General features: G+C 39.9%; 1 protein-coding gene across 1 annotated transcript in view; it reads right to left on the reverse strand.

The window, feature by feature from the left end:
• DCHS2 (dachsous cadherin-related 2) overlaps nt 1–15,936 on the reverse strand; it is a 273,224-nt gene that overhangs the window by 18,987 nt on the left and 238,301 nt on the right. The window contains exon 16 of the mRNA XM_033215533.1: nt 13,990–14,141. Coding sequence (XP_033071424.1) covers nt 13,990–14,141 — 152 coding nt within the window. The remainder of the gene's footprint in view (nt 1–13,989; nt 14,142–15,936) is intronic.

Here is a 15,936-nt window from a genome sequence, read left to right on the forward strand (position 1 = left end):
AATTCCAAAAGATACTTGCAACTTCTCTATTGCCCACTGCATATATTACATGAAAGAGTAGAATAAAGACATTTTCAGACATGCAAGGGCTCAGATAATTTACTTCTCTGGCACCTTTTCCTGCAAACCTATTGGAAAAGAAAGACATGGGATCTGGAAGTGCTGGCCTGACCTAGGAGAGCTATAAACCAAAGTTATGGGATCTCAGCCTTGCAATAGGTGTATTAACCCAAACTGTTCATGCTAGATGGAGAGGGCATAAAGAAGTAGGAATCAGGTCTTCATGAAAAAAGAGGGCTTGATAGAATATTGATGAAAGGCAGTTAGAGGAAAAATTAGATGCAGATAACAAAGCTTATGGGATATTTACAAGGAATTAAGTGCATAGATATAGCCAATTGGGCAATCAAGAAAGAAACTCTGGGGGCTTGAGGAGTAGTGATAAAAGGAAATAAAATCATATAATATGATCTGACTATGAAGTAAACATGAATATATTCATATAATATAAACACTAATTACTGATTAAATGAAAAACAGTGATATGAATATAGGAAGAGTTGGAGTGTGAGAAAATAAGGATTTTGTACCTATAGCTATTATAACAGGAAGTTAAGAGATAATGTTTAAAGTTGTAAATTATTACATACTTGTATTTACAGTATCAGAGAAAATCAGTTAATAGTGTCTGCGTCTGGAGGGTTTTAGCCTTGGGAGAGGTGAAGCAGTGGTTGCTGACTTTCATCTATACTTTATACACTATTTGATTTTTTTAAAAATGTATATATTACTTTGGTAATAATAAAAAAATCAAATTAAGAAAATATGCTTAGATCAAAATCTTTATGTATCTATTGAATACTTCTTTTCTGCCTAAACACACTCAATCCTAAGCAAAAAGAAGAAAGCCAGAGGCATCATATTACCTGACTTCAAGCAATACGATAAGGTTACAGTAATCAAAATAGCATGGTACTGGTATAAATGCAAACACACAGACTGATGGAACAGAATACAAAACTTAGAAATAGAATCACACACCTACAACCATTCAATCTTTGACAAAGCCAGCAAAAACCAGCAATGAGGAAAGCACTCCCTATTCAATAAATGGTGCTAGGACAACCAGCTAACCAGATGCAGAAGAATGAAACTAGATCTTTACCTTTTACCATATACAAAAATTGACTGAAGATGAATTGAAGATTTAAATATAAGACCTCAAGCATAGAAATCCTAGAAGAAAACTTAAAAAAGACCCTTCTTGAAACTGGCCCTGGCAAGAAATTTTTGGCTAAGTCCTCAAAAGCAATTGTAACAAAAAACAAAAATTGACAAATGGGATCTAAGTAAGCTAAAGAGCTTCTGCACAATAAAAGAAATAATCAACAGAGTAAACAGACAACCTACAGAATGAGAGAAAATATTCACTAACTATGCATCTGGCAAAGGTCTAATATCCAGAATCTACAAGGAACTTAAATCAAAAAGCAAAAACCAAACAATCCCGTTAAAAAATAGGCAAAGGACATGAACAGACACTTTTCAAAGAAAGACATACAAGCAGCCAACAAACATAAAAAATGCTCATGATCACTAATCATTAGAGAAATACAAATCAAAACATAATGAGATACCAGTCAGAATGGCTATTATTAAAAAGTCAAAAAACAACAGATGCTGGTGAGGTTGTGAAGAAAAGGGAGCATTAATACATTGTTGGGAATGTAAAATAGTTCAGCCACTTTGGAAAGCAGTTTGGCAATTTCTCTAAGAACTTACTACAAAGTACCATTGGACCCAGCAATCCTACTGCTGGATATATTCCCAGAGGAAGGTAGATCATTATAGCAAAAAGATACATGCATTTATATGTTCATCACCATGCTATTCACAATAGCAAAAAAGATGGACTCAACTTAGGTGCCTGTTAATGGTGGATTGAATAAGGAAAATGTGATCTATGCAGCTATAAAAAGAATGAAATCATGTCTTTTGTAGAAACATGCATAGAGCTGGAGGCTATAATCCTAAACAAATTAACACAAAAGCAAAAAACCAAAATAGCTCATGTTCTCACTTACAAATGGAAGCTAAACGTTGAGCAAACATGGACATAAACACGGGAACAGTGGACACTGTGAACTGCTGAGGGGAGGGAAGGAGGGGGCATGGGTTGAAAAACTACCTATTGAATACTGTGCTCACTACATGGTGCAATACACCTATGTAACAAACCTGCACACGTATCTCCTGTATGTAAAATAAAATTTGAAAATAAAAAACTAAAAATAAATAAAAATAAACTCTATGAGAGAATTGCATAAGTAATATGCAAATACTATGCCATTTTATACAAGAAATATGAGCATCCATGGATTTTTATATGGGGGAGTGGGAGGGACGTAGTGGAGAGTCCCACAACCAATACCCCATGGATACTGAGAGATGACTGTCACTTTAAGAGATTCTAATGCAAACATATTTTGAAGTCTTCTCCTTTCATTCAGCCCAACCTCTCCCCTTGGTCTCCATGACGTTATCTTTTTCTAGATCTTTCTATACCCTAAATATATTTTGCAGTTCCTATTTATCTGCTGAATCCTGAGGTGGTGATAAGTCACCACTCCTCAATTCTCATTTTACATATTCTCATTTTACACATTTTTCCTGGATGAATCTCAAATCTAAATCTTGAGTGAAGACCCCTACCCTGAGCTACAGATTATTATTTTCAATTGTCTAAAGGGTATCTTCACTTTTGTCCTTGTATTGGTCCTTCCACCTCAAATACCCAGAATAAAAAATCATAATCTCCATCTGTTCTTCTCCCTTCCTTTCCTAAGCAGAAATTTCAGAACCATTCTATCTCTTTTCTTGCTCAATAAATTCAATTGGTGGTCAGGTTCCTATGGATTCCATATTCAAATCAACATTTTAGTATGTACCTTCCTTCTGTCCCCACTGCACCATCCATGTAACAGACTTTTCATTGCTGCAGTCTAGCTCAGCTTGTGGGCCTAAGCTAGTTCTCTCTCTCTTGCAGTGCATCCATTACGAGATGTCTTTAGAAATAAAGATACGAACATTCGTTCAATTGCTTATAGTTGTATGTAGTTCACAGAATAATGTATAGTTTCCATTATGAGACACCAAAAGTCTTTCAAAACTTGCCTGCTGCCTCTTTTATTACCCTACACTTACTTACTTCTTTGGTGTGCTGTACTACTTGCTACTTCCAAACATACAAAACACTTTCACATATCCATGTCTTTCTTCGTGCCTTTGGCCCCAAATCCTTTTTATTCTCTTTTTCTCAGGGCATCAATAGACTGGGATTCCAATCCCAGCTTTGCTTTTCATGAATTGTGTATTTTGAAAAGGTAATTAATATCCCATTCCATTTCCTGCGTTGCCTGTAAAATTGCTTTCTCCCACAGTCATAATGAGCATTCAATGGAGAATACACTGAGTTTAGCATTGCTCCTGAAAATAACTGCTTGCCTTGAATATTTATTTATTTTGTAAATGTACATGCATATACTTTTAAGATTCATTCACATCATAAAATAAGCCCTGCAATCATTCACATCGGCTAGAATCATGTTCTACCATGTACTAGCTTCGGATTCTTGGCCAAACCACTTTACCTCTCTGAGTTTCCATTTCTTTATTTTATAAATCATGTCTATTACAAGAATTCAATTAGATAATGAATGTGAAGCAGGAGTTCCATAAATGGCAACTATTGTGATTATTAATGTGCCTTCTGCCATATATTTTACTAGACTTGATTTTCTTTTTCTTGTCTTCTTTTTTCGAGACGAAGTCTCACTCTTGTTGCCCAGGCTGGAGTGCAGTGGTGGGATCTTGGCTCACTGCAATCTCCACCTTACGGGTTCAAGCGATTCTCCTGCCTCAGCCTCCCAGGTAGCTGGGATTACAGGCGCCAGCCACCTTGCCTGGCTAATTTTTGAAAATTTAGTAGAGGCAGGGTTTTGCCATGTTGGCCAGGCTGGTCTCAAACACCTGACCTCAAGTGATACACCTGCCTCAGCCTCCCAAAGTGCTGGGATTACAGGCGTGAGCCACTGCACCCGGCCAGGACTCAATTTTCAAGCTCCTTGAGAACAAGGGCTGTTACATTTGTCTTTGTGTCCCCAGCTTCGTGCTTGATAAATAGCTTTTTATATATTCATAAACATCAGACAGAAAACGCTTATTTTATAATTTGTCATCAAATTTTCCACTGGATTTTCTTCTGTGTGGCTTAATATGAAAACTAAAAATTATTTAATACATTCATATTTAGTAGAATCATGACTAACACTATCTCCCTTTTTCCACTTTGTGTTTTGATTTATTACTATTATTTTTAAAAAATGCATCATTAATTAAAGGTTAAATTGCCCAAGTCTTGGAAACTGAAGGATATAATAGGAAATCTTTTCTTTTTCAATTTTTAGTTTTTGTGGGTACATAGTAGGTATATACATTTATGGGTTACATGAGATATTTTGATACAGGCTTGCAATGTGTAATAATTACATCAGAGTAAGAAGGGGTATCCATCACCTCAAGCATTTATCCTTTGTGTTAGAAACAATCCAAATGTTTTAGTTATTTTTAGTTATACTCTTTTTGTTATTTTTAAATGTATATTAAAGTTTTGACTGTAGTTACCTTTTTGTACCAGCAAATACTGGGTCTTATTCATTCATTCCAACTATATTTTGTACCCTTTAGCCATCCCCACTTCCCCTCAATCCTCCCCGACCCGTCCCAGCTTCTGGTAACCATCCTTCTACTCCCTATCTGCTTGAGTTCATTTGTTGTAATTTTTAGCTCCCACAAATAAGTGAGAATATGTGATGTTTGTATTTCACTTAACATAATGACTTCCAGTTCCATCCGTGTTGTTGCAAATGACTGGCTCTCATTCTTCTTTTTTTCATGGCTAAATAATACTCCATTGTGTATATGTATCCCATTTTCTTTACCCATTCACCTGGATAAATGTACACTTAGGTTGCTTCCAAATCTTGGCTATTGTGAATATTACTGCAATAAATTGTCAATATAGTGATTTCTTTTTGGTGAGTATATACCTAGGATCAGGAATGCTGGATTGTATGGTAGCTCTATTTTTTTTTTTTTTTTGAGGAAATGTTTTATATTTTAAAACAAAGGGCTGGAATTGGGATACTTTCCTTAATCAGACAAAATAGTAATACTTCAAAAGTAAAAAGCTGAAAGCTAAATGAGACTGTTTCCAAAATATTCACTAAAGGTGTAGCAGACTAGGGAAAATCCTCCTTTATTTCTTATTGCCTTAAGTATCAAGAAAAGCACTAAAGGATAGAAGCCACACCACACCAGGGGTTGTGAGTGGGTGTGGGGAGAGCCCAGGGAGGCAAGAGGTTTAAAATAATTCCTTGCCTTGGTGATGCTGGAGAGAGAAAGAGTGTGTGTAGGGGGTCGGGGGGTGGGGGGAGTGGGGGTCACCTGTATGTATCTTTCTGTGGCAATGTGTAGGGGGTTCAACTTCTCTCTGTTCTTGCTTCTTTAAGCCTAGAATTAAATTCTTCATGGGAATGGGAGAGAGTCACTTTTTAATACTGGGACCAATTTAATGTTGTAAACATAGAAACCATGACGCAAATAGGAAAAAGTTGAAAGAAATTAGATTTGTTAATTAGGCTCCATTGAGTAAGAACACTGTAACAGAAAGTCCTTAACATCAGAAAATGCTTAGTTCCTAGAACATAGCAGACCTTTAATAAGTCCTGAATTTGTAATCACTCAACTAGATTGGGATTTATCTGCAGTCATCCATGGAAGAGGAGAAAAAGTTTCATGCTTAAACAATTACTATAGAAACAACGTAGCAGGGAATATGTTTTAATATATTTAAACAGCAAGTACCAATAACTATTATGCTAAAATATTATTTTAAAATTTATAATAGTTAATACAGGATAAAGTCTTAAACTTTTAAAATACTTTTGAAGTATATTAAAAAACTAAACAGTTCACAAAGAGCTAAACATTTAAATTTTTAGCGTTGGGAGGTTTTCCAGAGGATAATTAATCCAATATATCCAGTAAGATATTCCTGTTTAATCAGCTCTCATTGCTCAACCACATGCACACATTATAATTTTTTCATAAAACATAGAAGTAGTCTGGCATAGAAGCATACTGACACTCACTGTCTTTGGTATACTGTACCTGTGTTTTTCTTAAATAGGACGTCTGCTCTGCAGCTCTACAGTGGAAAGAGTGTGACTTAGAAGCAGAATACTTAAGTGCAAGTTCAAGTTTGATCCTCAAATAATCCTATGACCCTGAGCAAGCCACTGTATTTCTGTTGTCTTATCAGCAAATAAGAAAATGCCCACCTTAACATCCTCATGAGGTGCTTGCGAGGATTAAATAGAATACAGCATGGGCAAGGCCTTTTGGAAAAACACAAAAATGAAACATCTATCCAAAGCATACTAAAATGTTCAGTAAGAGAGCTAAGTCTCTCTTGGACCACAGGCTGCCTGACTGCTTCTCCAGAGACAAATAAAATGAACAGTTTCTTATATTTTCTTCCAGAAGCATTCCAAATATGCGGGTGTGCTTTTACTCAAACAGGCAATGCTAGATAAGCACTGTAATGCGTCTCGTTACTGCCTTCACTTAGTCACATATCCTAGAGCTCCATCCTCATTGGCACACAGAGTTATGCCTCTTTCTTTTGTAAAATCAGCTTCATGGTATTCTATTCCAGGGTTTTGCTAAATCTTTAAGCAGTCCCCACTCATGGATATTTTAGAATTCTTAAGAGTCTTTTGATGGCCGGGTGCAGTGGCTCATGCCTGTAACCCCAGCACTTTGGGAGGCCAAGATGGGTGGATCACTTGAGGTCAGGAGTTTGAGACCAGCCTGGCCAATATGGTGGAACCCCATCTCTACTAAAAATCAAAAATTAACCGCGCATGGTGGCAGGCAGCTGTAATCCCAGCTACTTGGGAGGCTGAGGCAGGAGAATTACTTGAACCCAGGAGACGGAGGCTGCAGTGAACTGAGATTGTGCCACTACACTCCAGCCTGGGCGACAGAGTAAGACTCCGTCTCAGAAAAGAAAAAAAAAAAAAAAAAAGCCTTTTGCTTCCACAAATTGTGATGCCAGCACTATCTCTCTGTATAAGTCTAGTCTTTTGTAGCACTGATTTTTTTGAAGATCAAGAAAACTAAAACGGGAGGGAGGGGCGCGGAGCAAGATGGCCGAATAGGAACAGCTCCAGTCTCCAACTCACAGCGCGAGCGACACAGAAGACCGGTGATTTCTGCATTTTCAACTGAGGTACTGGGGTCATCTCACTAGGGAGTGCCGGACAGTCGGTGCTGGTCAGCTGCTGCAGCCTGACCAGCGAGAGCTGAAGCAGGGCGAGGCATCGCCTCACCTGGAAGCGCAAGGGGGAAGGAAACCCGTTTTCCTAGCCAGGGGAACTGAGACACACAACACCTGGAAAATCGGGTAACTCCCACCCCAATACTGCGCTTTAAGCAAACAGGCACACCAGGAGAATATATCCCACACCTGGCCGGGAGGGTCCCACGCCCACAGAGCCTCCCTCACTGCTAACTCAGCAGTCTGCGGGGAGGGGCGCCCGCCATTGCTGAGGCTTAAGTAGGTAAACAAAGCCGCTGGGAAGCTCGAACTGGGTGGAGCTCACAGCAGCTCAAGGAAACCTGCCTGTCTCTCTCTGTAGACTCCATCTCTGGGGACAGCACAGCTGAAGTCCAATAGGGGAAGCAGCGGGGGCTGGTGCAGACGCGAATGACTCTGTCTGACAGCTTTGGGGAGAGCCGCGGATCTCCCAATGCGGAGGTTGAGATCTGAGAACGGACAGACTGCCTGCTCAGGTGGGTCCCTGACCCCTGAGTAGCCTAGCTGGGAGACATCCCCCACTAGGGGCAGTCTGACACCCCACACCTCACAGGGTGGAGTCACCCCTGAGAGGAAACTTCCAAAGGAAGAATCAGACAGGTACACTCGCTGTTCAGCAATATTCTATCTTCGGCAACCTCTGCTGCTGATACCCAGGCAAACAGGGTCTGGAGTGGACCTCAAGCAATCTCCAACAGACCAACAGACAGTCCTTCTGACTGTCAGACGGAAAACTATCAAACAGGAAAGACACCTATACAAAAACCCCATCAGTACGTCACCATCATCAAAGACCAGAGACAGATAAAACACAAAGATGGGGAAGAAGCAGGGCAAAAAAGCTGGAAATTCAAAAAATAAGAGCGCATCTCCCCCTGCAAAGGAGCGCAGCCCATCGCCAGCAACGGATCAAAGCTGGTCAGAGAATGACTTTGACGAGATGAGAGAAGAAGGCTTCAGTCCATCAAACTTCTCAGAGCTAAAGGAGGAATTACGTACCAGTGCAAACAAACTAAAAATCTTGAAAAAAAAGTGGAAGAATTGACAGCTAGACTAATTAATGCAGAGAAGGTCATAAACGAAATGACAGAGATGAAAACCATGACACGAGAAATACGTGACAAATGCACAAGCTTCAGTAACCGACTCGATCAACTGGAAGAAGAGTATCAGCGATCGAGGATCAAATGAATGAAATGAAGCGAGAAGAGAAACCAAAAGAAAAAAGAAGAAAAAGAAATGAACAAAGCCTGCAAGAAGTATGGGATTATGTAAAAAGGCCAAATCTACGTCTGATTGGGGTGCCTGAAAGTGAGGGGGAAAATGGAACCAAGTTGGAAAACACTCTTCAGGATATCATCCAGGAGAACTTCCCCAACCTAGTAGGGCAGGCCAACATTCAAATTCAGGAAATACAGAGAACACCACAAAGATACTCCTCCAGAAGAGCAACTCCAAGACACATAATTGCCAGATTCACCAAAGTTGAAATGAAGGAAAAAATCTTAAGGGCAGCCAGAGAGAAAGGTCGGGTTACCCACAAAGGGAAGCCCTTCAGACTAACAGCAGATCTCTCGGCAGAAACTCTACAAGCCAGAAGAGAGTGGGGGCCAATATTCAACGTTCTTAAAGAAAAGAATTTTAAACCCAGAATTTCATATCCAGCCAAACTAAGTTTCATCAGTGAAGGAGAAATAAAATCCTTTACAGATAAGCAAATGCTTAGAGATTTTGTCACCACCAGGCCTGCCTTACAAGAGACCCTGAAGGAAGCCCTAAACATGGAAAGGAACAACCGGTACCAGCCATTGCAAAAACATGCCAAAATGTAAAGACCATCGAGGCTAGGAAGAAACTGCATCAACTAACGAGCAAAATAACCAGTTAATATAATAATGGCAGGATCAAGTTCACACATAACAATATTAACCCAAAATGTAAATGGACTAAATGCTCCAATTAAAAGACACAGACTGGCAAACTGGATAAAGAGTCAAGACCCATCATCAGTCTGCTGTATTCAGGAGACCCATCTCACATGCAGAGACATACATAGGCTCAAAATAAAGGGATGGAGGAAGATCTACCAAGCAAATGGAGAACAAAAAAAAAGCAGGGGTTGCAATCCTAGTCTCTGATAAAACAGACTTTAAACCATCAAAGATCAAAAGAGACAAAGAAGGCCATTACATCATGGTAAAGGGATCAATTCAACAGGAAGAGCTAACTCTCCTAAATATATATGCACCCAATACAGGAGCACCCAGATTCATAAAGCAAGTCCTTAGAGACTTACAAAGAGACTTAGACTCCCATACAATAATAATGGGAGACTTCAACACTCCACTGTCAACATTAGACAGATCAACGAGACAGAAAGTTAACAAGGATATCCAGGAATTGAACTCATCTCTGCACCAAGCGGACCTAATAGACATCTATAGAACTCTCCACCCCAAATCAACAGAATATACATTCTTCTCAGCACCACATCGCACTTATTCCAAAATTGACCACATAATTGGAAGTAAAGCACTCCTCAGCAAATGTACAAGAACAGAAATTATAACAAACTGTCTCTCAGACCACAGTGCAATCAAACTAGAACTCAGGACTAAGAAACTCAATCAAAACCGCTCAACTACATGGAAACTGAACAACCTGCTCCTGAATGACTACTGGGTACATAATGAAATGAAAGCAGAAATAAAGATGTTCTTTGAAACCAATGAGAACAAAGATACAACATACCAGAATCTCTGGGACACATTTAAAGCAGTGTGTAGAGGGAAATTTATAGCACTAAATGCCCACAAGAGAAAGCAGGAAAGATCTAAAATTGACACTCTAACATCACAATTAAAAGAACTAGAGAGGCAAGAGCAAACACATTCAAAAGCTAGAAGAAGGCAAGAAATAACTAAGATCAGAGCAGAACTGAAGGAGATAGAGACACAAAAAACCCTCCAAAAAATCAATGAATCCAGGAGTTGGTTTTTTGAAAAGATCAACAAAATTGACAGACCACTAGCAAGACTAATAAAGAAGAAAAGAGAGAGGAATCAAAGAGACGCAATAAAAAATGATAAAGGGGATATCACCACTGACCCCACAGAAATACAAACAACCATCAGAGAATACTATAAATGCCTCTACGCAAATCAACTAGAAAATCTAGAAGAAATGGATAATTTCCTGGACACTTACACTCTCCCAAGACTAAACCAGGAAGAAGTTGAATCCCTGAATAGACCAATAGCAGGCTCTGAAATTGAGGCAACAATAATAGCCTACCAAGAAAAAAAGTCCAGGACCAGATGGATTCACAGCTGAATTCTACCAGAGGTACAAGGAGGAGCTGGTACCAGTCCTTCTGAAACTATTCCAATCAATAGAAAAAGAGGGAATCCTCCCTAACTCATTTTATGAGGCCAACATCATCCTGATACCAAAGCCTGGCAGAGACACAACAAAAAAAGAGAATTTTAGACCAATATCCCTGATGAACATCGATGCAAAAATCCTCAGTAAAATACTGGCAAACCGGATTCAGCAGCACATCAAAAAGCTTATCCACCATGATCAAGTGGGCTTCATCCCTGGGATGCAAGGCTGGTTCAACATTCGCAAATCAATAAAGGTAATCCAGCATATAAATAGAACCAAAGACAAGAACCACATGATTATCTCAATAGATGCAGAAAAACGCTTTTGACAAAATTCAACAGCCCTTCATGCTAAAAACGCTCAATAAATTCGGTATTGATGGAACGTACCTCAAAATAATAAGAGCTATTTATGACAAACCCACAGCTAATATCATCCTGAATGGGCAAAAACTGAAAAAATTCCCTTTGAAAACTGGCACAGGACAGGGATGCCCTCTCTCACCACTCCTATTCAACATAGTGTTGGAAGTTCTGGCTAGGGCAATCAGGCAAGAGAAAGAAATCAAGGGTATCCAGTTAGGAAAAGAAGAAGTCAAATTGTCCTTGTTTGCAGATGACATGATTGTATATTTAGAAAACCCCATCGTCTCAGCCCAAAGTCCCCTTAAGCTGATAAGCAACTTCAGCAAAGTCTCAGGATACAAAATTAATGTGCAAAAATCACAAGCATTCTTATACACCAGTAACAGACAAGCAGAGAGCCAAATCAGGAATGAACTTCCATTCACAATTGCTTCAAAGAGAATCAAATACCTAGGAATCCAACTTACAAGGGATGTAAAGGACCTCTTCAAGGAGAACTACAAACCACTGCTCAGTGAAATCAAAGAGGACACAAACAAATGGAAGAACATACCATGCTCATGGATAGGAAGAATCAATATCGTGAAAATGGCCATACTGCCCAAGGTTATTTATAGATTCAATGCCATCCCCATCAAGCTACCAATGAGTTTCTTCACAGAATTGGAAAAAAACGGCTTTAAAGTTCATATGGAACCAAAAAAGAGCCCGCATTGCCAAGACTATCCTAAGTCAAAAGGACAAAGCTGGAGGCGTCACGCTACTTGACTTCAAACTATACTACAAGGCTACAGTAACCAAAACAGCATGGTACTGGTACCAAAACAGAGATATAGACCAATGGAAGAGAACAGAGTCCTCAGAAATAATACCACACATCTACAGCCATCTGATCTTTGATAAACCTGAGAGAAACAAGAAATGGGGAAAGGATTCCCTATTTAATAAATGGTGCTGGGAAAATTGGCTAGCCATAAGTAGAAAGCTGAAACTGGATCCTTCTTTACCCCTTATACGAAGATTAATTCAAGATGGATTAGAGACTTAAATGTTAGACCTAATACCATAAAAACCCTAGAAGAAAATCTAGGTAGTACCATTCAGGACATAGGCATGGGCAAGGACTTCATGTCTAAAACACCAAAAGCAACGGCAGCAAAAGCCAAAATTGACAAATGGGATCTCATTAAACTAAAGAGCTTTTGCACAGCAAAAGAAACTACCATCAGAGTGAACAGGCAACCTACAGAATGGGAGAAAATTTTTGCAACCTACTCATCTGACAAAGGGCTAATATCCAGAATCTACAAAGAACTCAAAAAATATACAAGAAAAAATCAAACAACCCCATCAAAAAGTGGGGAAAGGATATGAACAGACATTTCTCAAAAGAAGACATTCATACAGCCAACAGACACATGAAAAAATGCTCATCATCACTCGCCATCAGAGAAATGCAAATCACAACCACAATGAGATACCATCTCACACCAGTTAGAATGGCAATCATTAAGAAGTCAGGAAACAACAGGTGTTGGAGAGGATGTGGAGAAATAGGAACACTTTTACACTGTTGGTGGGATTGTAAACTAGTTCAACCATTATGGAAAACAGTATGGCGATTCCTCAAGGATCTAGAACTAGATGTACCATATGACCCAGCCATCCCACTACTGGGTATACACCCAAAGGATTATAAATTACTCTACTACAAAGACACATGCACACGTATGTTTATTGCGGCACTATTCACAATAGCAAAGACTTGGAATCAACCCAAATGTCCATCTGTGACAGACTGGATTAAGAAAATGTGGCACATATACACCATGGAATACTATGCAGCCATCAAAAAGGATGAGTTTGCGTCCTTTGTAGGGACATGGATGCAGCTGGAAACCATCATTCTTAGCAAACTATCACAAGAAGAGAAAACCAAACACCGCATGTTCTCACTCATAGGTGGGAACTGAACAATGAGATCACTTGGACTTGGGAAGGGGAACATCACACACTGGGGCCTATCATGGGGAGTGGGGAGGAGGGAGGGATTGCATTGGGGAGTTATACATTATATAAATGATGACTTGATGGGTGCTAACGAGTTGATGGGTGCAGCACACCAACATGGCATAAGTATACATATGTAACAAACCTGCACGTTATGCACATGTACCCTAGAACTTAAAGTATAATAAAAAATATTTAAAAAAAAAAGAAAAATAAACAATATTATTCTTTCCTTGGTGAATTCTGTATAAGGCTGGCATATCTTAGACTCTAGGGGCACAGAGTTTTAATGTTAAATGTATGCTTCTAATAAGATCATTTCTATTAGATCAAAGAACTGCAACAAGACCTTGAAGACAGTGTTGTACTTTCACATGCAAGAATAAAAAATCAAAAAGCAAGGTATCCCTCAGTCTTCACCATTTTTAAAAAACAGTAACAACAGACACCTGCAGAGGGTTCTCTAGTTCAATTAGGCATTTCACAAACATTATCTTTTTAGTGTCCCCCATTTAGTGCTTAATAGCATCACAAATTCATAAAATCTTAGAACTAGAAGGGACCTTAAAGTTTTGCTATTTTAATCACTTTTCCCAAATACAAATAATTGCTAAGACTATTCTTAATATCAAAAAGAGTGGATCAAAGAGAATATCAACAAGTTGGATCAAAGGGATAACACATTTACAACTAAGCTTACATAACAGGAAGTTATAGACAAAACAGCAATGTTGTCAGCAAGCAGGCAGAATAAATGGAGCCAGTGGATCTGAACCCTGGACCAACCTGTAGGAGCTGGTGAGCTCGTAATCTAGAATCGCTTTTGTTGTTATCACACCACTTAGCGCATCAATCTGGAATGCTTCTTCTTGGTTGCCAGAGAGAATAGAATACTCAATCAGGCCATTCAAACCGCTGTCCAGGTCGGTGGCAAAAACCTGTGAGGAACCGACTGTTTCATTAGACAAGCTTTATTCTGCAATATGGGTTCAGTCTGTTTTTCAGAGACATGCATTAAGAAAGAATCACAACTTGTCAAACATATTTTAAAATCAATGATTAAATGAAATACCAACAAACAACTGAAGCTTACATTTAACCTTATGATAAACTGAGTGATGGAGAAATTCTTCATCCAGAGAATTTCCAAATAGCTCTCAGTAGACATGGTACATGTTTTTGAGGTATAATTTTGTCCCTTCGCCCAAGATTCAAATTTCAGGGAGAGAACGTCTGTGTGACTGAGAGAGGCGAGGCAGTTCACAACACCTTTGGCAGGGTGGGAGTGGGAGGCAGGTCAATATCTTGATGACAACCCCACCAGGACTGCATCGACAGAGGGTCAGACCCTCAAAGGAATTTTGTAGGGCTGTAACCAAAGGAGGGCATTGAGCAGTGTGGGGGCAAAAACCCGGAAGCAACCACCACAATTGGTATGAGCTCCAGAGCCTCCTCCGTTTCTAATTTTCTGAACAAGACACAGCGGAATGGTAGTGCTAGCTTCCTGGGAACTCAATGATTGAAAAATGGGAAGAACAAAGTTCATTCTGTCTGTCCCTGACTCGGCCTTCTACAAGTCTGCCATAGTTTGAAGCACTGGTGGGTCAGGCGCTCTCTCATTCAGTGTACCTGGGCTTTATATGGGTCTTTACCTTCACTTATTTCACACTGAACAATTTAGCTCCATCCCAGATAGCATGTGGGACAGAGAAGTGAAATGCTGCAGGGCCCCAGTGTGGGGATCCTCTTGTGACAAGGTGGCATTGGAGGCATCTGCCATCCCCACTGATCAGCCTCACTGGGCAGGGATGATAAAGACTGGAAAAGTGAATGTCCTCACTTTCTTCTGAAACATCTCAGTCATGGCTGAAACCAGGGTAAAGACACAGCACATCTGGAACAGGCTGGTGACTAGAGCAATCAGGCTGCTATAATACAAAATACATCTGCAGTCATAGCCTAGGGGATTGCAGATATCCTGGATGGGGTGTAGGGGTACAGAGCTAAAACTCCAAGGCAGCTGAGACTCTATTGGTCTTGTTTTCACCAACAGCAGGGATATGTGCATCAGAAACTGGAATTGAAGTAAAAGAAAGGCTTTTTTTTTTTTTTTTTTGAGACTGAGTTTTGCTCTTATTGCCCAGGCTGGGGTGCAGTGGCACAATCTCAGCTCACTGCAACCTCTGCCTCCCAGGTTCAAGCAATTCTCCTGCCTCAGCCTCCCAAGTAGCTGGGACTACAGGTGCCCGCCACCACACCAGGCTAGTTTTTGTATTTTTAGTAGATATGGCATTTCACCATGTTGGTCAGACTGGTCTCGAACTCCTGACCTCAGGTCATCCACCTGCCCCGCCTCCCAAAGTGCTGGGATTACAGTTGTGAGCCACTGCGGGGTCTTTTTATATAATGAGCTCTTTACTGCACAGTAAAGAGCTGTTGCAGGTTTTGTCCAGAAAATATGCTAGCATGCCATGTAAACGCCTTACCCCACCTGGCCCAAAGAAAAAGCGGTGTAATAAGCATGAAGTGCTGACCACAGCTATGACATTCCAGAGGCCAAAAGGAATGGCCATCGCTGTGGTTAACTTTGCCTGGAAGTTGGATTTACACTGATTTCCTTTGCAGTCATAGGAGCTTGGAGAGCTCCTAATGCCCAGTTTCATGACTACAAAACTTCAATTCAGTAGTGAAGGGAAAGCTGAAACAAACACTTGTCCTGAAGCAGGTGGAGAA

Source organism: Trachypithecus francoisi, unplaced genomic scaffold (assembly GCF_009764315.1).
Source record: "Trachypithecus francoisi isolate TF-2019V2 unplaced genomic scaffold, Tfra_2.0 Lachesis_group1, whole genome shotgun sequence".
In the NCBI taxonomy this organism is placed as follows: Eukaryota; Metazoa; Chordata; class Mammalia; order Primates; family Cercopithecidae; genus Trachypithecus; species Trachypithecus francoisi.